Genomic DNA, 22,696 nt, shown 5'->3' on the forward strand with positions numbered 1-22,696 from the left:
GTGACACAGGCCCTCGTTAGCAGCAGACTGGACTACGGCAACGCACTCTACGCAGGAATCCCAGCCAAACACATACAACGACTACAACGCATCCAAAACGCCCCAGCCCGACTAATCGTCAATGCCTCCCACCGCAGCCACATCACGCCCCACCTGAGACACCTACACTGGCTACCCGTCAACAAGAGGATCACCTTCAAGCTCCTCACCCACGCACACAAAGCACTCCACAATGCTGGACCAGCATACCTGAACACCAGACTCAGCTTCTACACCCCCACCTGCCAGCTCCGCTCCGCCAGCCTCGCCGATGTCCCCCTCATCCAACGAACAACCTCCGGCGGCAGATCCTTCTTCTACCTCACCGCCAAAACCTAGAACACCCTCCCTACCCACCTACGGCAAACCCAAGACCTACTCGCCTTCAGAAAACTCCTCAAGACCTGGCTCTTCAAACAGTAGCGGCACCACCCTCCCCCCTCAGCGCCTTGAGACCCTCACGGGTAAGTAGCGCGCTTTACAAATGCACTGATTGAGTCATAAATACAGGCCTTCGATAGGTCTTAATTTGCACTCAAAGGTAAGCACAGTAGTCAATTATTCTTTGAAGCTTGTGACAGTGAAAACTCAAAAGAGAAGTAATATAGCCTATGCTCGCCTGCTGGCACTATAGGTTAGGTGTTATGCTTAGCTGCACCGTCTCCAATATAAAGGAAGTCTGCAACTAATAAAGCTATTAGAGGGAAAAATATGTTTTAAATGTCATAGATTAGATCAACAAAAAAAACAATTAAACCAATAAGTGCCTCATGTAGAAAAAACTAACTTCACGCTAGTTACAAAGCGGCAAGTGGCAGACTAGCCACCGCCACTATGGAACAATCAAATAATTTTAAATAAAACCGTGGTTCTTAATAAAAAGCTGAAAAATAAAGGTAACTGACAGAATACACCCATCAAAGGATTAATCAGCAGCAGTATGCCTCCAGTGTGATGCGACAGGCATTCCCCTGCTGGACTGAACCGTTGAGGCTCTACCAATAGTATGTATGTTAAGTAAAGAGTGCCTCAGAGAGGCCTAAGAAACACGCCAATAACATTCACACAAAACAAATACAATCTAATAGCAAACAGCGTCAACAATTAGTCAATTATTAAGTACAAAACAATATAATAAAAAATAAACAGAGATAAACGGTAAACTGTGCAATTTTTTGGAGAAAACAGATAAGGTCAGAAGTTAAATTCCGACTGGCATTGCAAGCAGTCTAATTAATAAATTTTGAAAGTCGTCATTTTCTTCCGACATTTTTAGGATTGTAGAATAGATTTAACTCAAGTAGAAAAGTATTATATCTCTCAAACAGACGTATCAAGTAGAAAACTATTATATATTTAAAACAGACGTAGCTTTGCTGTAAAAAATATATCGTTTTGTAATTCCTGCTAGTAAGACATATCAATGCATTTTTGTTACGGCAAGGACTCGGGCCAGTGTGCAGTATCAGAGGGAGGGCTTCTCGTTGCATAAGCTACCGCTGACGCCCCGGTGCTGAGCAGAATATGGAGTAAAGGTGGCAGCATGTAGTGTTGGCTTTCTAGTTGTTTCACATTTGTCATCATTTGGAATGTTATCACAGATTGGAATGTTATGTTCTGATGCTAGTGTCAGTTAGGAGCGGAGGATTGAGCTGACTAGTGACAGCTCCTGGTGGGGATTTACTAAGGGATTTAACTAAGGATTATTCTTACCATCTTATCTTATATATAAACTACCACCTCATGTCAACTTAATTAATAAATACATCTTTCTACAAGAACCTACGTGACTTGATCTTCATTTAACATCACTACACAGCAGCTGGGACAGACCCCTATTTCACTCCTCATTTTGTTAAAGCCTATACATACCACATTTTCGGAAGCGAACTGCGCTGGCTCGCTTTTATCTAAAACCCTGATTTTTTTGGAGTCCATAAATGTGCCACTGGTTGAAAATGCTTGAGGCAAAATAATACCTAAAACAGCAAGAACCTGAAAGCAGTCTTGTTGGTTATAAACAACGTCTGTGTACTTGTAAAGAACACATACTCTCTCACTACACGTTGGTCGGATTTTTTTGACCCCGTGCGTAGGCCCCGGTTTGCACGGAGATTGGAATTCTGAGTTAGTTGGTATTTACAGCATCCAGTAATTACTGAGTGTTTTCAATATGTTACCCTTTGTTGAAACCTGCCAAAATGTAACAGGTACTTACCTTACCGTGCAGATTTTGGTGTGGTAAGTACCAAAATCTGCATGTTTTCCCCCAAAAACTCCTAATATGGGCTACTTATCACACCCGATAAATAGCATACCCTCAGGGTATCGCTATTTATCACATGCAATAAATACCTTCATTCCGACAAACTTGGATTCAGGGATACAATGAATATCAGTTTAGGGGATCATAAGATAACCTTTTTCTTGAGAGGGAAGACATAGCTGATCATACCAACCCAGTGCTTAATTTGTAAAGTAATAAGTGCCCGGGCCTCATCAGGAAGCAACTGAAGCTTGCATCGCCCATTGCCCCAGGCACCACTGCCAATGACACTACCACACAACTACTAACTGTCAAACTCATATAAGTGTGACAATTCAGACAAACCTAGGCCCCCAAAGCTACAAGAATTGCTTGGGCAGCAGTTATTAGTCATTTTAAACATTTACTAAAATAATAAACAAATGTTGCTGTGCTTATTTGTAACCTAGACGAACAGTGCCACCATGTGGCGCATTGCCATAAGTGCTAGTGTTGGCGATTAGGTGCCGGCGCCGGGCACCGGAAACCACCAGCTCAAATTAAGCACTGTACCAACCCATATTTACTCAAATATGTTGCTTACCGGGAATGGCTAGGTTTCGGAGTGCACTGAGAGCTGCATGCTGGACTGTTACGTTTCCTTGCTCTACGTGCCTGTCGAGTAGATTCATAAGCTTCTGAACTATACCATTGTCCACCATATGTATACAGTTTCCATCTGAAAAGAACAAGAAAAATCAAATGTGTTTCAATTACTTTATGGTCTTCTTAACATTTTCCAGGTCATAAGACGTTCTACCAATAATGATGTTTGAGAAACAATATTGGAAAACCGCCTTCAGAGTGCATATTCACTCCTACATGAAAACAGTTCCGTGAATTTGTACACTACTAGTAACAATTTTGTGTCACTGGCATTTGTTGCACCTGATGGTGTGTTTTGCTTTTCTGTGTGAACAGAGATGTGTGTGGTACCTGGTTGTTGTTTTCCCGGTCTTTGAGGGAAGTTCACTGGCCAGTGGCAGGATGAGAGTTCCGGTGGACAAATGTTTCACTGTGAGACAGTTGGAAGTGTCACTAGGAGACGAACGAAGACTACTAGCTCATGGCTGGGTGTACCTAGTTGCGACGTCATGTAAGATTGCATGCATAGGAAGAAGAATTGCATTGTGAAAGAAGTACGTTATAAAAATCTTTATGTTTTATACGACCCTCCTATTGAGGTCACAAATACGCGAGTGCTGTGGCACAGATGTGTGCGCATGGCCGTTCAGTGGTTATTTTAGTATTATTTTGATCATGTTTTTTTAAAATGTATAAAAAGTAATTTTGGTTTTTCTAAAGGTATCAGGCATGGATTATGATTCCAGTGGTAGTGTGGATATTTTACAGACAAGGGATGCGGATCCAGAACCCGGTTTGGGTTGGTTCTCTTTCAAATTTCATTCTCAGGCTGCACTCCAGACACAGCCTTTGTTCTAAGTGATGGCTCTCACAGAAGGTAACAACAGGGCTGGCTCCAAGCAGCAGTACCCACAAACATGGGCAGAATGAAGTTTGAGAGCTCTGCACCAGAGCCAGCTTTACTGTTGGTAGTGCTCGGTGCAACCATTTTTGTTTGTCCCCGCCCCCCATGACCTCCTTCCTCCTTCTCTACGGATTCCCTCACTACCACCCTTCAAATGAATCAATCAATCAGGACATTTGTAGAGCGCACTACATACCCATGAGGGTCTCAAGGCGCTGGGGGGGGGGGTAAGGGGGGGCTGCCGCTACTTATCGAAGAGCCAGGTCTTGAGTAGTCTTCTGGAGGCCAGTAGGTCTTGGGTCTGCCGTAGGTTGGTGGGGAGGGTGTTCTAGGTCTTGGAGCAGTGCCCAGTGTGGTCGGCAGTCGGCTGTTCCTCATCCAGTTGGCGACGGCCTTCATTCCTTCGTGGAGGTTGGTTTTGGCTGTGTGGGGGTCTTTGGTGAGGGAGATGATCAGCTGGGTGTCGTCGGCGTAGGAGATGATGTTGAGGTCGTGTTGACGGGCGACGTGGGCGAGGGGTGCCATGTAGATATTGAACAGCGTCGGGCTGAGGAACGAGCCCTGGGGTACGTCGCAGATGATCTCGATGGCACTGGAGTGGAAGGGGAGGAGGCGGACGCTCTGAGTTCTGCCGGAGAGGAAGGATGTGGTCCAGTCGAGGACCTTCCCTCGGATTCCGGCGTTGTGTAGGCATGTGCGTAGGGTGCGGTGGCAGACCGTGTCGAAGGCGGCTGACTGGTCCAGGAGGATGAGGGCTGCTGATCTGGGCGTGTTTCCAGCTTTCCGGAAAGGTTGCTGTCTCAAAGGAGATGTTGATGGCCTTGCTGAAATGGGGTGCGATGGATGTGCTGGCTTTGTTGAAGATGTGGTGGGGCATGGGTCTAGCGGTGAGCCGGAGTGGATGGTCTTCATGATCTCGCTGGTGTCCTTGTCACTGAAGCTTGTTGAGGAGAGCAGATGGTTGGTGGGTGTGGTGGTGGTGGTGGTGGTGGCGGTGCGGTCGTGGAAGCGGTCGTGGATGTCGGTGATCTTGCGGTGGAAGAAGGTAGCCAGTGAGTCGCATAGGTCTTGCGAAGGCCGGACGTCATTGGCATTGGAACTGGGGTTGGAGAGTTCCTTCGCGATGTTGAAGAGCTCCTTACTATTGTGTGCATTGTTGTCAAGGCGGTCCTTGAATAAGGCCCTCTTGGCGACTCTGATGAGTTGGTGATGGCTGAGGTTTGCCGTTCTTGTGGGCTTGTAGCTGTCCGGTGATCATTCACGGAGCCAGTTCTTCTCCAGTTTTCGGCATATTCTTTTGGAGGCTTGGAGGTCTTCAGTGAACCAGGTGGCTTTCTCACTTGTGTGGCTGTTGGAGGGTGTCTTGAGGGGGGCCAGGGTGCTGGCGCAGTCATTGATCCATTGTCTGAGGTTGTGGGCAGCAGTGTCAGGGTCTGTGGTGTTGGCGGGTGGGTTCTGGGCGAGGGTGGTGGTGAGCTGGTCCTCTGTGACTTTGCTCCAGCATCGTCGGGGCAGCAGTTGGGCGCGGTTGTACGTGGTGTGCTTCCTGAAGGTGAAGTGGATGCAGTGGTGGTCGGTCCAGTGGGGTTTGGTGGTGCGGTTGAAGGAGACGTGGGGACTTGCGGTGAAGATGGGGTCGAGCGTGTGGCCGGCGGTGTGGGTGGCTGTCACGAGCTGTCTGAGTCCGAGGTTGGCGAGCAGGGCGGTGGAGTTGGTGTAGTTGTTCTCGAGATGTAAGTTCAGGTCTCCTAGGAGGATGTAGTCCGTGGAGGCGATGGAGTTGCTGAACTGTGGTCGGGGTCCAGGGGGGTCTGTAGATGAGGGATTCTCTGAGGGTGGTGTTGGGATCGGTGTGGATCTGGAAGTGCATGTGTTCGGCGGTGCTGAGGGTGTCGTCAGTGTTTGTCGATACTCTGAGGGTGTTCCTGTGGACGATGGCAATTCCTTCTCCTGTTCCATTGGTGCGGTCCCTGCGCGTGATCTTGTATCCTTCCGGGATGGCAATGTCGATGTTAGGTGTTGAGGCAGGGTTCAGCCAGGTCTCTGTCAGGAAGGCGACGTCAGGGGAGGTAGAGTAGAGGAGGTCCCAGAGTTTGACAGCGTGTTTGCGGGCGGAGCGGGTGTTGAGGAGGATGCATCTGAGGTAGTTGGGTTCCTTGGTGGGCGGTTTGGCTGGCCGGATTCTGGTAAAGTTGCAGTTCCGGCAGGTGAAGGGTCCTTGGGTGCGCTTTGGGGTTGCCCGGTAGCAGGTGTGTTCTCGGCCAGGGTTGAGTTCGTGGAGGGTGGTGGCGTCGTAGTGCAGTTGGGTGTCGTGGCGTCTCTGGGGTCCAGGGGTCCTGACGCGGTCCGGGCACAGACGGGCTTGCCTTAGGCGCGCGCCAGCGGCGCGGCCTCCATATGAGGGGATGTGGGAGGGAGGAGCAGCAGGAAAGCAGGAGCGGGGTAGCCAATGGGGCTACAGGGGGGTGGGGCCGCAGGGGACACAGTGGCGGAAAACACGGAGGGGTGAGCGGGCGTCACAGAAGGCACAAGGGGGACCCAAAAAGGGGCAAGGTGGCAAAATACAAGAAAAAACTGTAAAACAGCAGAGATTACACAGTAATTACAGAGAAGAAAAGCAGGCACAACCAAAAAATAGGCACACTCTAGTTAGGTGCGGCAGCAGAGGCGGGGCACAGGGCAGCTGTGCGGCGGTGAGGGGAGCGACCTACCTGGAAAGGGACCCCTCCTTTTTCCTTAACCCCACTGTCACATATAATTACTTTCATAGCGCTACTCAACCCACTGTAGAAAGACAGGGCTTTACATCACACACTCATTATACAGAAAGAATGAATCTCATAGTGTGTAAATCAATGTACAGGAAATGTTCCATAAGACAATGTGGGCTACAAGGTGCAGGAGTCATAGGTCAACCAGACTGGTAGGCATTCTATGTTTAGCGTGCATGGCTGGGAGAAACACAAAGTCAGGATAGAAAACAAAATGCAGAAGTTGGAGCCATCTGCACCAAATAATTATTTAGTACCTCTTTCAACCAACCTTAGAATAAAATATTAAATAAAAAACAATAAGGTTCTAAACCTGCGTCTTGCCGCTTGAATGCAGCTTTTGAATGCAGGTTCATAGCTCACTGTGCTATTTTAGGCGGGTTGTAACTTATAAACTGCAAAAGAGCAAAAGATCTGAGGCAAAAGAAGTAGCCTGCCGAACCATCTGCGTAAAATGCAAATCCAAGATCTGCACGTTATATGTCGTACTCTGCAGTAGACACATTAACCTTCTGTACTACTTAATTATAAGTTAAAATGGTGAATAAACAAAAGAGATCTCGCTAGCAAGTATAATAATCGCCAGATTTTGCTATCCCTTGAAAAGTGCTCAGTACAAAAAGATCTCTGTAGATGGCGCCTTTGACTCAATAGGATATTTTAAAATGCAGACCCCATCGAACTTGGTGCTCAGTGCAATGGTACCGGATGCACCGCCCTAAAGCAGGCGCTGATCTTCACTTGGCTGTTACCAACTTTCCGAAAGCGGTAATTAAAGACAGACATAAGAGCAAACCTTGCTCAAAAACTTCCTCATCTTGCACAGCAGAAACTGCAGTCCCGCACTTCTACTCAACAATTCGCCATATGGCAGTGCTCAGAAAAAACTAACCAGCAGCCCTCTGCTAACAAGGACGTCAATGAATTTGTAAAGGTAGACCTGTATCCAACCTCCCTCACTTCAGTGACTGGGTCTTCACCCTCAAGCTACAGGACTTCAAGCAATACACTACCACTGTCTGGAGGAAGCGGTCCTCATCATCCGACTAGAGGCATACTGAAACCAGAATACACACACTGATCACGTTAATGGCACGTGTACATCGCACTGCAAACAGCACGCTTGTTTCCTAATTAATCCTCACGGGCACACGTAGTTTGTTAATATATTTATTGCTTAATTAATTGAGAAATGGTCTACTACTAAACGGTAGAGGATGTGGTGCAGTGGGCAGAGCTGCAGACTCAGGAGCTGGGGATCTGGGTTTGAGTCTCGGCATCGGCGCAACATCCTGTGATTCTGTGTAAATCACTTAATCTCCTCGTGCCTGGACACCCTCATGGGTGATAAGCTGCACTATATACATCTACAAACTTTAACTGTGTTCCTGGATTTTAAAGACCATTGTGTTTCTGTGCAAACTAGATGACTACTCCAAGTCCCTACTGACTCTTGGGTACACCTTATTTTCCATATTGCATGCTAAAACCAGTGGCATCAAAAATGGATCTCACTGGCCTCAGTACTCAGACTCATACTATACAAAAGCCTACCTACTATCATGCAAGTGCTACACACCCAGTGTACATACATGTACTAGGCATGCACATGGGATGCTAGTGCAAGGTTCTGAGATTTCCATAATAGCAGTACTTTACACAACAGGAGGAGGTAGGTTTGGCTCTCCTTAACATAGCGAAGGAGGTTTGTCACTTTAAGGATTCAAAGGACACCTTATGCTGACACCAAATCTTTGTGTGATGCTCCCAGGGCATGGAAAGTAGTCCAATACCCACGATGAGGATGTGTTTGGTGCACCTCTCCAGGCCGCTGCACAGGTTCAAGACCTTACACTACTTGGCGCAGGCCTAGGCCTCTCTACACATGCTAAATTAGTGTGACGACACTGGGGCAGAATAAAAGTCAGGATACCAGCTTCACATGCAGCCGGGCACTCCGGGAAGGCGTACATTCCAGTTTACCATAGGGGACTTTCATATCCCAAAAGGGGGATAAGGCCATGCATATGTGAAAGGTGCTATGTTTAATGATTTAGGTTTAATGTTTAATGTGTAATGTGTAATTCCTTAAATTTAAGAAAATTGCTCACCTCCTTACTGATTTGGCTTTAATTCAGGCAGTCAGTGCTCTGGTCCTGTCTCACATCGATTTCTCAAACGGCCTCTACCTGGGCGCGCCTATTGGCCAACTCAGAAGATTGCAATACCTGCAAAATCAAGCTGCGAGACTCATCTGCAAGGTACCTAAGTGGGAATCGATTAGACATGGACTAGAGACTTTGCACTGGCTGCCTGTGGAACAGAGAGCCGCATTCAAGGTGGGTTGCATTGTGTTTAAGGCCTTGGAGGGTAAGGGCCCAATGTTCCTGGGACAACTGTTGAGCAGATACAAACCTTCACGCAGCTTGAGATCAGCTCACAAAGACCTACTTGTGGTCCCTCGTTTCAAAAAGAAACGACAAGGAGGCAGCAGCTTTCAATTCTTAGCTGCTTCCTTGTGGAACTCCCTCCCTCTGACTCTGCGACACAGCAGGGACCTTCTTGCCTTTAGGAAGGCATTTAAAACTTTTCTTTTCACTCAGGCCTATTTTAAATAGTGATTCTATGTCTTTTTATGCACTGTTATGTTTTTATTCTCTCCTCAGCGCCAAGAAGCCCTTGGGCGTTCGCGCGCTTAACAAGTAATAAATAACATAACATAACAATTATGTTGGAGAATGGAACCCCTTCTGAGGTGTATTCTTAGTAGCATCCAAATTGGCTTCCTATACTTACTTCAGCAATGTGGAGAAAACTCAGGGGTTTACTACTGCTCTTCAGGTAAGTACTAGCTTGATTTTTCGCTCTCAAACATTGGAGAGACGCTACGCACTCCTCTAGGTCTCCGCATCCTTCATCCTGGAGTATGGAGGCATAATCGCCCACTTGGCTAGTGGATAGCACCTAATATAGCCGCGTGGTGTGGTAGAAGAGTTCATCTTTACTTAAAATTTGGACAATCGCTACAAGAGCAAAATACACGTTTGCTTTTTGGTTTATACTTGTTATTTATATTTTGTTCCGAACATAAACACATACTCCACAAAAAAGTTCAACAATGAAGAGTCAAGTTATCAAAACTACAACGCAGTAATGCTCGAACATAACCCCAGTTTTAAATGGACTATACTTTATAAGTGTACCGAATGAAGATCAAACACAAATGAAATAAAAACAAATACAAATAAAAGTCTAGAGTGTTCTTACCGTTTCTGGCGAAGTTTGCAATAGCCAATGCCCCTGCAAGTTGTAACTGATGGTTATTAGACGGAAGCCATGATAGCACCCTCTGAAAGACACTACCTTTCCCTCCGTCAAACAACTTCTGCATCGATTCATCTAGAAGGAAAAAAGGAGAGGTAAATCAATGCATCATATGCATGGAGAACTATTTCCAAATTAACGGTATTACCCCAAAAATACTGTACGTTGTGACGAGAGTTGGAAAAATCCATATGTACAAATGAAGGACATTTTTTTTTTTTTTTTTAAACCTTTATTGTACAAAGAGTGCTCACAAATACGGGCCTACAACCCAACGGGCTGGCCACCACATAGTAGAAGCAAAATTAGCAATACAAGTTTGTCCACAGGATATGACAGCAAAAACACAGGAGATAAACCAAAAGCCATAGAGCAATCAGCAGGGATAGGATATTGGAAGGTCGATTTTCTTTTACGGGAACGGGGAGCACAGGATCATGATGGGCAGTGAGTCAAACAACAAGGGAGGGGCCGTGGTGAGCCGCGATCCGGCGACCATAAAAATACAGGATAAAGCCAACACTAAGTAAACATATCGATAAATACAAGCACAATTGGAGTACGACAAGGAGAGGCAATGGCGTTCGCCGTCCAGCGCCCACCCACCACAGCAACAACCCGACTTAACAAACATAAAGAAAAAGACCCCATCGTAAAAAGCAATACGATACGCACCCCAACAAAAGGAAGGAAATCCCCCATGAAAGAGGGAGGGGAAGGAAGAAAAAGGACAAAAAAGAAGGGACCCCTACCCAGCCACGCGCCCCCCGGCGACAAAGCAGGAAAACAGAGACCGGTACACGGCATACATTAAAGGTCGATGACAGAACACATAGCGAACCATAATCACATTACGACCGGAAGGTCAATGCATCAGAAACACCCCAGGGGGACACATGACCAGACAGAGTCCCGAAAAAGCGAATACTCAAGAGCCATAGAACAAAAAAAAGGGGGGGAAAAAGACCCCCCAAAGTGACAGACCCCCCCCACCCACCCCTCAAGCCCACCCTGCACCCCTGCAGAAGGCTATGGCCTACCCCCCAGCAGCGTGCCTGTCGCCCTAATTAGAACCCGAAATATAGAAGAGCAAAGAAAAGACGGAAACAAAAGACAAAAACGGGGGAGAGGAGGGGAAGGGAAAAGGGGAAAAGAACACACACGGGAGAGGGCCAAGAGACAGTATTATCTGCACCCACCCACCCGCCTGAAACAAAGGGCAGAGCCCTCGGGAAGTCAAAAAGTATCAGGATACACTCCAGGAGTACCATAAAGTCACATATAATCATACCGTTACATGCCGATCATCCAACCCGTACAAGACTACCGCACACAGAGGCAAATTTTTATCAGCCCTGTCCTTGTTTGTCCAAAGTTGTAGCGGTCCGATCCACTAAGAACCAGACCGCGAAGAACCGAAGGCATAGAACAGGGAGATCAGACGGCAGTCCAGATAAGACACGTGGAGGAAAACACGGAAGATCCAGGAAAGTCATGGAACATCGCACACAATGCAGGCACAGTCTCAGGGACAGTTCAAGAGAGGCCGACCCAGCTGGGTTGGCACAGGAACCATGGCCGGTCGGTCGAGGCGAAAAGAGGCAGGAAAAGTCATTGAGTCCAGGCCAGACGGAATCCGGCCCCCGGACCAGCGGCAAAGGAGACAGCACAGGACGATGAAGGGCAACGGAACTCCGCACACCCACAGACGTAGCTGTCGCCGGGACCACTTTTCCTAGGATAGTTCCAGCCGCACCCTGCAACGGTGAAGCCACACCCGGTTTTGGGGGCCCGAACGGCCCGAAGAGAGGATCCACCTCCAGGGTGACGACGGGTGCAGCCACAGAAGCTCGCCAGGAGTGCAGGGCGTCCAGGATATCCTTAAGTGTAGGAAAACCTTTACAGTATCCGGCACCCGGGCCATGCGGCGGGCCTCCAGCGCTCGTCCAGGCCCGGCTGAGACACTCAGGGTCGGCCGCCATCTTGGAAGCCCGGCGAGGCCGCGGCGGCCGTCAACCTCCGTCGGGGCAGCAGCAAGGCAAATGAAGACCAGCCGACCGGCGGCAGGGCACCTCGGGGCAGGAAGGGGGGCCACCAGAAGATGGGGACTCGCCGGCTCCCCAGTGCCGCCGGTCCCGTTCTCCGAGTCCGGGCGGAGGAAATCAAAATGGCCGGACCAGAGAACAAAGGGGGGAGCAAGCCGGATATACGAGTAGCCCCGTCAATGGAAGGCAGCGCCTCCACCCAAGGCCACCGGCCCACCGGAGCCGGCCAGCAAGCACAGCCGGCCTACACGCACAACGGCCTCCACGACCACGGCCACTGCGCCATCAAGGGCCGATCATCGTGCTCCGTCCCGTCCGGGCGCCGCCGAGAAGGTCCAGGCCAGCCCGCCCCGGAGGCCCCGAAGCGAGCAGGAGCGCAGCACAGGATCCACGGCACCCAGGACCACCGGAGCAAAAGGTGAGTGCCTGCAAGGCGTCTTAGCACTACAGCACAGCAAAGAGGGCTTCCCGGGGCAGGATAACGGCAGGATAGATGATAAAAACAGGCAGGCGAACGGAGCCGAGCTAAAACGCGGCCATCTCGGACGCGAGCTTGGCTCCTCAGGACATTATTTTTTAATTCTAGGTGCAATTAGGTTACTGAGCCCTAAAATCTACTATATATGTTATCCAAAATGGTTCTAGTAAGGGAAATATGAACTAAAGTTGTAATGCAGAAATTATAGCGCCATGAGGATCCTTGATATGAATGCGCATAACCAAGACAGTCTTGCAGGCGTAAAAATCAGGTTTACAGCGCTTTTCCCATGCAACTGTTAACCCAAAAAGTTTAGAAATTTGTCATGTAAAACCCCATTTACATTCAGAAATAATATGCCTTTCATTCATCATTTTTTTTTACAAGCATGTGCACTGCCTGACTACTGTAAAATCAAATATTATATATATTGACAATATTCATATCAGACAACCGGTACATTTCAAACAACCCGTCAGAACACCAAACCCTACTGTAAAATGTAAGAAAAAGTACAAGAAATAAAAGCACAGCAGTTTGAATGAACACACCTAAAAAAAAACACTTTATGTAATGGGAAGTGAAAAACAAATTTGAAGTACTCAAATACGTCTACTTAATGAATGTGCTATATATGCACGTGTTTCAAAGGGAATATCTAACAGATCACATCTTTTTGAAAAGCAAAGGTTTCCTACAGCTCCTTGCACTAGCTCTTAATTTTGGACACACCTGGTCTGCAATTACTAACGATTCTTTTTAAAAGCATTACATATATGCTGAAAAAGATCGAGGAACCCTCCGGGCATCACATCCAGTTTCTTACATCACTATCCTGTGGTTCTCAAAAATATTTGTATCCTATTTTGAGCCAAGCAGGTGGTGAACCCCAAATCTCAACCTGGCTCAGCCCCTCACTGTGATCCCGAACACCTCTCTTTCATTCAAACACAGACAGACAGACGTACACACACACACACACGTAACATTTGTGCCTTCCGACCACCTCTGACTACAGTCTCTAATCCAACCCAAAGATCGACCCACAAATGTTTTGACACTTTTTAAAGAAAAACATTAGTTCTCTACTTTTAATTTATTTAGCTAATTCATAAAAATTAAAAAAATCTTTGGCAGAGGCAAAAAGTCTCGTCTTAATTGACATTATGTTTTCTGTCAATTCTGAACACTAGAGGAAAGAGAAAGGAGCAGCCCTGAAGCAATTGCAGCTGCTGGAACTCACTAAAAATTAAAAAGGAATAAAAAAAAAAAAGTGGGACTGCGAGTGAAGGGGAGGAGGAGCGAATGGGAGAAGTAGTCCGTGACACCAATAAGAGGAGGTGAGCGGGAAGAGGTGCAACAAAGGAAGCTGTTGGGGAAAGGGTAAAAAAAAAGCAGAGCGGGACACAAACAGCTGGGGGAAGCAAGGGTGATCTGGCAGTGCGGGAGAGAAAAATGGAGAGGTCTTGGGATGGAAATGTGAAAGGGGAAGCAGCACTCCGGGGAAAAGAGACAGCAGGACAACACAGGCATTGAGTACTGAAAGCGAATGAAAAAAGTAGTTCCATGAATGTAAGCAGTGGAAGGTTACAAGTCATGAAACCAAAAGTTATGCTTCAGGGGAGGGACAAACACAAGAGGAAGGAACCTCATTGAATAAAAAGGACACAAATGAGATGGGAGAAGAAAGCCAACAAATGATAAGAAATGGGCTGACCCAAAGCCCACTGTATGTACTGGTATTGTACACAACAGGTCTTTTGTAAAATGACAGTTAAAACGGTCTCTAGGTGGGGTGTGTGGCTGCAGCTGCTTGATGAGCTCAATGCATGGCCTGCTTTATGCTGGCAGTAGGGTAAGCAGAGGCCTTTCAACACTATCTTGTTCGAGGGTGCCCGCGGCCATGCACTGGATTGCTGTGGACTGGGCCCCGACTCTGCAGCGGTGAAAGGGACAGACTCACGGCCTTGGTCATGCCCTGCCGCATGGGCCTTCTGATACAGTGGTTGAGGGGGCTTCTGAGCCCATGCCTCTAGGCCTGATGCAGATGGTGCTGCACTGGGAGTGGAGGCCAACGCAGGAGGTTGCTTGACGCAGATTTCCAGGCCCATGCTAACTAGCCTCTGACTCTGCAGGGCACTGGATCATGCACTGCAGCCTGGCACACTAACCGCGCAAGGCCTGGCCTCTGCGTTGCTTGGCCTCTGCTGCGACTGAGCAGCCCTGACTGGATAGACCAGTGAAGGTTCAGGATTCTCTTCCCCTGACAGTGAGTGGCTTTGGGTGGACCACTAGTAAGCAGGATTGCTTGGTTCCTCCTCCCCCTCCCCTTCCCCATGTTGGCAGGAGCACCCTGAGTGGCCCAATCTTCCTTCTACCCCGGCCAGTCCTGGATCTATTTCCTGCAGTCTCCTTGTCGCTGCCTCCCCTCAGCACAATGGTTTGGATGTCCGCGGGGCTGCTCGTGCCCCCCTGTTGAGGACCTCAGGAGAGGGATGGGCTCCGCCAGGAGGAAGGGCCCAGGGACATTGCATTCCAAACCGTTAATGACCGGAGGACTTAGTCATCAAGCGTAATTTCCTCATCCTTGAGTCAGTCTCACCCCAAATGCCCCTGACTGCTCGTGCACCATGCTGTGCGACTATCTTTCGACACAGGGCATGGTGGGCGGGGAGCAGAGTTGCAGTTAGACACACATATATCTCTTCTATGGACTGCGGCATGTTGAGGATTGAAATACCAGGTGCTTCATATTGAGCTTTCTCTAGCATGAGTAGAATGCGACTCTCATGGAGATACACTCGGAAGTCCTAGGCTCTCCCACAGCGGCCACAATGACCATGTACACTCTGGTTACCCCCTTGGGCAACCCACCCACCGCTACAACCAGTTACACTGGAAACGCTCCTGGTGGCGATCACAGACTCCTGGGCCACTCTGGAAGCTAAAGCTGACACCATAACTATCGGTTTTACATTGCTTCACAAAAAACAGAAGAAAATCTCAGAAAGAGTAGCCGCAAACACTGTAGTCATCGATAGCCTCACTCTCTGCACCACTGACTTATCACAATGCTCCTAGCATGTGCTAGATCACTGAAGATCATAGAAGACAGACTGGATGATGCAGCGGGTCGGTCCTGCAACAATAATATCTGACTCATTGACCTCCCAGAGGAGGTGGAATGCGAAGACCCCCCGTGATTTATGGAAAACTGGTTTTGGGGGCTGGTCCCGACCCAGTTATCTGTCCTCTTGCTTTGTTGTGGCGAGATCGCACCGGGTCCCGCCCCAGCAGTCACTGTTTGGGGCAACCCGCATACGCCAAAAGTGTGGCTTCTTTTCCACAGAGACCGGGACACCTTAGAATACAAATTTCCACCTCTCTTTCCTGCTAAATTGCGAGTCATAGCCCACCAGCGGTCGCAATGCTTCACGGACCTTGGCTTGAGAAGGTGAGGTGTATCATTCTTCCCAAAGATTATCATCACTGGACCCTAGTCTAGACAAGGTCTTGGAGAATGTTCGGAGACTGCGCCCTTGATGCCAGAGACACAAAGGACTGCCCCCCCACTCAAGCACAACGTGAACAACAGTAGACTGTGGAAACTTTGACAACGCTACAGAATCTATTTGCACTCCTCGACTCTCGACTTCGGGTTCCAGTATCTCCTGTGATGATGCATCTTCGGATGTGGTCAATCTGGTCACGACGGACATACAGCTGATCACACCACAAACAGCAGATAATCTACTTTAGTCTCTTTCCTCTATAGGCCGCACACCTCAGCTGGCTCATACCCGGCCTAGGAGGATGGCGGTAACACCTCTTTTAGGTGTCCTCAACAAGATGCCTTGTATATGCAGGACTATCCCTCCGACTGGCGAACCGCCAGGGCCCTCTTATATTTATAGACTCTGGTCCTGGTCTCATCTGCTGTAAAGATTGATCTACTCCCAGCGGACGTCGACTGTAACAAAGGACTCCTTATTTACCATTCTCGCCTACACGAGGGCTAACAGGTTCCTCTGCTGCCAGACCTCGCTCTCCTCATTATGCTCCTCTGCTGGTTTTTAGCCACAGAACTAATGATGGTGGGGTTCTTTGTTGGGCCTTGCCCCTCAGTTTTGTTGACTGGGTTTATTTTATTGGGAGTTCCTTCGAAACACACAATCAGTTACTTAATTTACTGCTCCTTGCCGCCCTCGTCTTCCCATGCAACCCTATCTGAGTTCGATGAGTAATCGTCTTGTCATTCTGAGGCCAGACCAATGGCACCAGTTGCATCCCAATATAAACTAGTGACGTACAATGTCCGGGGGATAAAGTCTTGCCATTAATGTCTTCAAATTCACTCCACCTTAGTCTGTTGGAAACACATAACTATTCTGCAGGAAACTCGTGTATTGGGAGTGTCCAGACTTAGTAAAACATGGCAGGTTCAGGTGTTCTGAACTAGCTTCTCTGCCTATGCAAAGGGAGTTGCGCTCTTGATTAGACTCGGAGTTCCGTTCAAAATTTACCAAGATTGACTTGGATGGTCATAATGTGCTGCTGCGGGGCTGGCTGGATGGCCTATCATTTGTTCTGGGAGGTATATAAGCCCCGCAAGTGTCAAAAACGAGTTTTTGGTTCTCTTTACCTGATTGGTGGCTGGATTGGGATAGGACCCCTTAGGTGTTGGGAGAGGACGTTACTTGGGTGAGTGACACTTCTCTGGATTACTCTATGCCCTTACTCCCAAAATCATCTTCAGCCATTCCAACAGACAGAGCATTACGGGCATGGCTTGAGGGCTGTCAACTTCATAATATATGGAGCTTTAGAGTCCAGGTTTCAGAGGGATTACTCCTTTTAGTACCCAGTGCACCATAACCATTCCAGGATCGACAGATTTGTGGGCACCCCGTTATTCTCTCGTAAGTGGTTGCTACTTCATACTGCGCTCAGCCATTGTCAGACCATAGCCTCTTTCAGGTGGGACTGGCCTGGGGGAGGCAACTGATGCCAATCCCAACATTCGGCCAACAAAAGTCAGCGATAGAGGATAAAGTGTTTTGTCAATGTTATGTTATGTTAGGGGAGTCACTCCTGCGCATGTGTGTTTCTCAAATGGAACAACAACAAGAAGTCATCTTTAGCAGTCTACTGGCCTTAATGTTAGTTTCAATGTCCCCATGTTGTTAGTTTGCTTGTTAAAGCTGCAGACGTCAAAAGATGTTTTATTTCCATGTGGTTCTGTTTCAGTGGGGACACTTTGCTCATTTTTTAATATGTTCAGTGAATCAAGTGTTTCACGTGTCTGTTATTGTGCACTAAGGAAATTGATAAATGTTCTCAAAAACACATATGGTGGACATATTAGTGACTCATTGTGGACAGCATTAATTGCATGTGGCGGCTAATTAGGTCTTTGAGTATTTGAATTTTTTTCTGAATGGTTCCTAGGAGTGCTATTGGTTTGTTAGAGTACCACTACCTACTGAGGCACAAGTATTGTAAATATGGTTTATTTAGCTCTGTGATTGATTGTTTGCGGGGTGAGGGTGCCTGCCCCATAACATATCCATGTCCCTCCCGCTCCCCCAATCAATACATAAAGTTTTTGAGGGGGGCCCGACCTCAAAACATTTTGCTTAAGGGGGGCTCAGAGCAAAAAAGTTTGAAGACCTCTGCTCTACAGTATAGGGTTACCAGACAGGGTAGCGTCTGATGGCCTACTTGCTGCTTTCCTGATGTGTAAAACAGGATACAGTCAACCACATAATTCTAACTACAGTATTTCCACTAGATGGCGCTAAAACCTTAAACAGCGCACACACGTTAAGGTTTTCTGAGGTAAACGGGAAAGCTTAATTGTCACGTCTTTGGCAAACGGATAAATTAAAGCAGAAAACAGATCAAGAATGGACGCGCATGGTCACAGATAATCATCGTGAGCCGCTCCTTATTCTCTCTAGAATTTGTCGCGGGGGAAAGAAAGAACTACTGCCTAAATGAAAACGACAATTTGGCACCACACCAAGTCACATGTGTATTCATCAGGGGTATGTCGTCCACACACATTACATGCTCTGATTTACTGAGCACAAATACAGCAGTTACAACCGTTTCTTCGTTACTGTTACTGGACAAGTGGCCTCACATCGGCAATTCATGGTCACGTCGCGTTTCACAATCGGCAGCGAGCCCTAAGTGCAGGCGTTTCTCTCAAGCTTTGTCTCGCATCTGTGTGCACATACCACACTCTCAGTTTACATTAAGATCGCTAGCGTGTAAATAACATAACAAGAGGACAAGCTGCCACACAGTTAGGATTCCCCCCTTTTCAATTCTCCCGTTTTGTGGCCATATGGACTCGATTCTTAACATTGCTAATTTTATATGATACAGAAACTCCATGGAAGCGCGCTCAAAATTCTACAAAATGTATGTTTTTTCTACTGGATATATTCCGGGTATTGCCGTTACTTAGGGACAATTTGCAGGTTTTGGGTTAGAGGAAAATGTGCGATTGCACATCTTCCCTCCTGTGTTTTTCTCCACGTGGAAACGTTGTTGGGGAACTATTCCACCCCAAAATGCAGGCTGCCGCCAGCCATTTTTGGATCAATTCTAGGTATGTATTTGAGTTTTTAGTAGCCTGTTATCTAAGAATGCTGGGGGTGCCAAATGCAAAGGCTGTCTAATATAGAATTCTAATTCATGCCTTTTCCCACCACCACCACTACCACTACCACTGCATCGTTTCTGTCTCTACCCCTCTGCCTTGCAGGTTGTTTCCATCACAGCACCCCCCCCCCCCTCCCCCCTCCCAATTTATCATTGCTTTTGCCAACTTTCACTTTCCCCTTTCGTTTACATGTTTCTCCCTATTGCTGTGGGTCAAAGTCTGAAGATAAAAAATAACATAACATAGCGTGAATTTGTAAAGTGCACGTTTACCCAAGGGTATCTTGGCGCTGAATAACAGATGTTTATTGCTAAGCAACCCAGTGGGACTCATTTTTTCAACCTCAGAAGGATGAAAGGCTGAGTGGACCCACCGGGATTTGAACCCGTCACCATGAGGTCAAACACAGGCCCCTACAGTGAACTCATTAGTCCACTCCGCCACCAGACTTGGTAGTCCCCAAAACTGAGGGCAGTGCAAACCGCCAACATACATTAAGCACTGCCCTAACTGACCCGGACCCTTGGATGCCAATTCCTCACTCCTTCCCCAGTATTTGGAGGTTAATATCCAGCCACCAGGCGGATTTGTCACAGTTCCTTCTCTACCAGTAAATGACCAGATGTCGAGTCTGGACACAGATGCCAGGTTTTGCACAGCTACCAACTGAGAGTCCAGCCTCACATGATTATTCCAGCTTTCCAAATATGTATGGGCTATCTGGAGATGATAAACATTCAGAATCTTTTTGCTTACCTTGCTTTATAGCTCCCTGGACTTGGCAACCATGTGAGACTGTGCTGGCTGTCCACGGCGCACGTGGCAAAGTTCCTTGAGGTTTGGAGGATAAAGGAGGTGGCCAAGGAGGAGGATATTCATGTAGTTGTTTCTGCTAATGATATATACATTGAGGAGAGATTTAGCTGTCGGAAGAGAGGAAGCAAGGACTTACCTTGCAGACATTGAGCAGGTGGGAGCCGGAAAAGGTACAGGAGAGTGGTGATGAAGATAGAGAGTTTGAGATCACTAATGAAGATGCCAGAGATCACTGTTGAAGATGATGCCAAGGTTGAGGGCATGAGGTAGGGAGAATAGAGTCTGAGAGAGAGGGACTTGTGGCCATGTACAAGAGCTGGTACATGGACATTGTCGATGGGGAAACAGGAGCCCGGACTAGCATCTACCAATGGATTGAGGAGACACCATAATCAATGCAAATTTGGAGACATTCTGAAGCTCATTGGTGGTGCAACGATCACTAGACCATCTCCTGTAGAAATGTTTTGAGTGCACCAGAAGATGAATAGAATAAATCTGCAAAATCATTGTGGGACAGCATGAGGGTGCCCGAGTAGCCCAGCTGAGAAAGTGCAGTGGGCAGTAGCATGGCAGGGCTTCTAGAACAAGTGGGGCATCGTCCATATTCGTGTAGTGCACTTTAGCAGGGAAACGGGCCGACCAGGCCTAACTCGCACTGACCTCGACCAACCTGGAGGAACCAAGTGTCAACCAGTCGAAGTGCAACGATCGATTATTCATTAAAGGATTTTACGGTGACAAAGGAGCAGCGTCCCCTCGTCACTACTAATCCTGTTTTCGCAACGCGGAGCGAGCTGGTGAAACAAGTGCAAGGTGCAAATGCCTTTGGCATACAAAGACTGGGGACAGCAGCCGAGGGAATAAAGTGCACTGTGCGATTTATTACAGTATATGTACTAGCCCGAAATGCAAAGTCAAAGGGCCTGTCAAGTCTTACTCGCACCAGTCCTGGCCAGCCTGAAGGAAGAGTATCATAAGCTGGTTATTGTAATCTACAAGGCGATTTCATTGGGCTTCAGGAGCCAGGAGGGTTCCCATCAAATTCCTAAAGTGCTTTAATGATAGTAGGGGGCCTGTCCTAACTAACCCCCGCTGGTCCTAGCCAAGATGTAGCAGGAAAGCTGTGAACCTCTCATTGACTGCAGTCTCTCACATTTAGACAGCTAATACGTGAACCAATTGGAGACGTGCACCTAGTAGGTTCGTTAGACGCCAGATGGGCTTCATCTGAATCATAGGGAGCTTTTGCAGTGATCCAAGGTCTGACACAGGTGTGGTCTCCGCCACCCCTCCCCACGCCCCGCCACTCTCCTCTGACGCCGGCTGGTCCATGTACGAATAATTTAGGCTTAAGAAGTCCGATGGTAGCGGGCAGAAGCCTGACAAGCACTATGCAAATGCACTGGGCTTGTGAAGCAAATCTAGTTCATGAAGGGCATTTTACAAAATCATAGGCCCTATTGATATTAGTTCGCACTATTCCTGGCCAACCTGAAGCCGCTAATTCTTTAACCAATTAATACCGTATCTAGAACCGTTTCGTAGGCTTCAAGGGCCAGGACGATTCACAAAGTGCTTTTGTGCTAGCAAGGAGACTGCTGGGCCTAGTCCTCACTGGCCCTGGTTAGACTATAGCAACAGGGCTTTAAGAAGCCGTGAGTTGAAGTGCACAGTGGAATCACGATGGGCAGCTGTATTTAAAATTATGGTAAACAGGCGAGCATCACTTCCAACTGCCCGCTATCAGAACAAGGTACACACTTATGAAAAGTAACCAAGGCTGCGGGTTGAGTAACAGGTACTTTGCCAATCTCCTTAGTACTGCCTTTTTAATGCAGATCCGTGAAAATTACTTCAGAAGTGTTTGATTCTGATCTTGGTGTGGAATGCCGTGCCGTCTGAATTACTGTACTAATCCTGCTAAAAAGGAATCCCGAGCTTGTGGACACAGAAGACTACTGCCAACAGGGCAGCAAAGACCAAGTAAAAAATTACAACCTCTCTGTAAGAGGCTGGCCTGGTATATCCTGTCCACTGATTAAAGTGAGCACCTTGCACCAGTCCAGACAAACCTTATGGCAATTTAAGAGGTCTCAGACAACCTTAGAAAGCTATCCAAGTGGTAGCTGGGGAGAGCATCCTTCAGGCTTAGTCTTGAAGGAGTGCAAAGACGCTTGTTTTACCAGAAGGCAATCTTATAGTATAGATTAAATGAAAAGAGAACCACACAAAAGTTATACAAAATATGTACTTATTATATAACACTATCTAGTACGTTATAATATCTCCTACAAGGAGATAGACACAAAGCACACAATACTTAAGCATAGAAACGACAGTAAATAGCACTAATACACAGTGAGCCCGGGGGTGGGGTGGGGGTGGGGGACCATATACTAAGAAAGTGGTATAAGAACCACAACTCGAGTCAGGACGACGTCGAGAGGACGTAGAATCGCTGGGACCCCAAGGAACCACCCAAGGTGACTAGTTAGGTACCCCACAGAGGACGGGTGCAGTGTGGGAACACAGCATGTGCTCCGTACAACTGTATGTGAAAGTCGAAGTAGGAGTTTCAGAGATTAAGGACCCTTTACAGTGGACTACGAAGAACCCAGTGGAAGACAGTAAGGTTGGAGAGCCACCCAATCTGTGGATACGATGTACCCAAGTTACCTAACCCAGGGAATCCGGGTGCATAGGTGTGAATTGGCGTCAGAAACCCTCATTGAACCCAATGGAGGACTTCGAAG

At 47.6% G+C, this 22,696-nt stretch overlaps 1 protein-coding gene across 3 annotated transcripts in view; it reads right to left on the reverse strand.

Annotated features, from left to right (window-relative positions):
• The window catches only part of RAP1GDS1 (Rap1 GTPase-GDP dissociation stimulator 1), a 748,947-nt gene that overhangs the window by 75,299 nt on the left and 650,952 nt on the right, over positions 1–22,696 (reverse strand). For all 3 annotated transcript variants that reach the window (XM_078676213.1, XM_078676214.1, XM_078676215.1), the window contains 2 exons: positions 9,872–10,003; positions 2,889–3,023 (listed from right to left, as the gene is read on the reverse strand). In XM_078676213.1, coding sequence (XP_078532339.1) covers positions 2,889–3,023; positions 9,872–10,003 — 267 coding nt within the window. The remainder of the gene's footprint in view (positions 1–2,888; positions 3,024–9,871; positions 10,004–22,696) is intronic.

The sequence above is a fragment of the Lissotriton helveticus genome, chromosome 2_1, assembly GCF_964261635.1.
Source record: "Lissotriton helveticus chromosome 2_1, aLisHel1.1, whole genome shotgun sequence".
NCBI classification, from domain to species: Eukaryota; Metazoa; Chordata; class Amphibia; order Caudata; family Salamandridae; genus Lissotriton; species Lissotriton helveticus.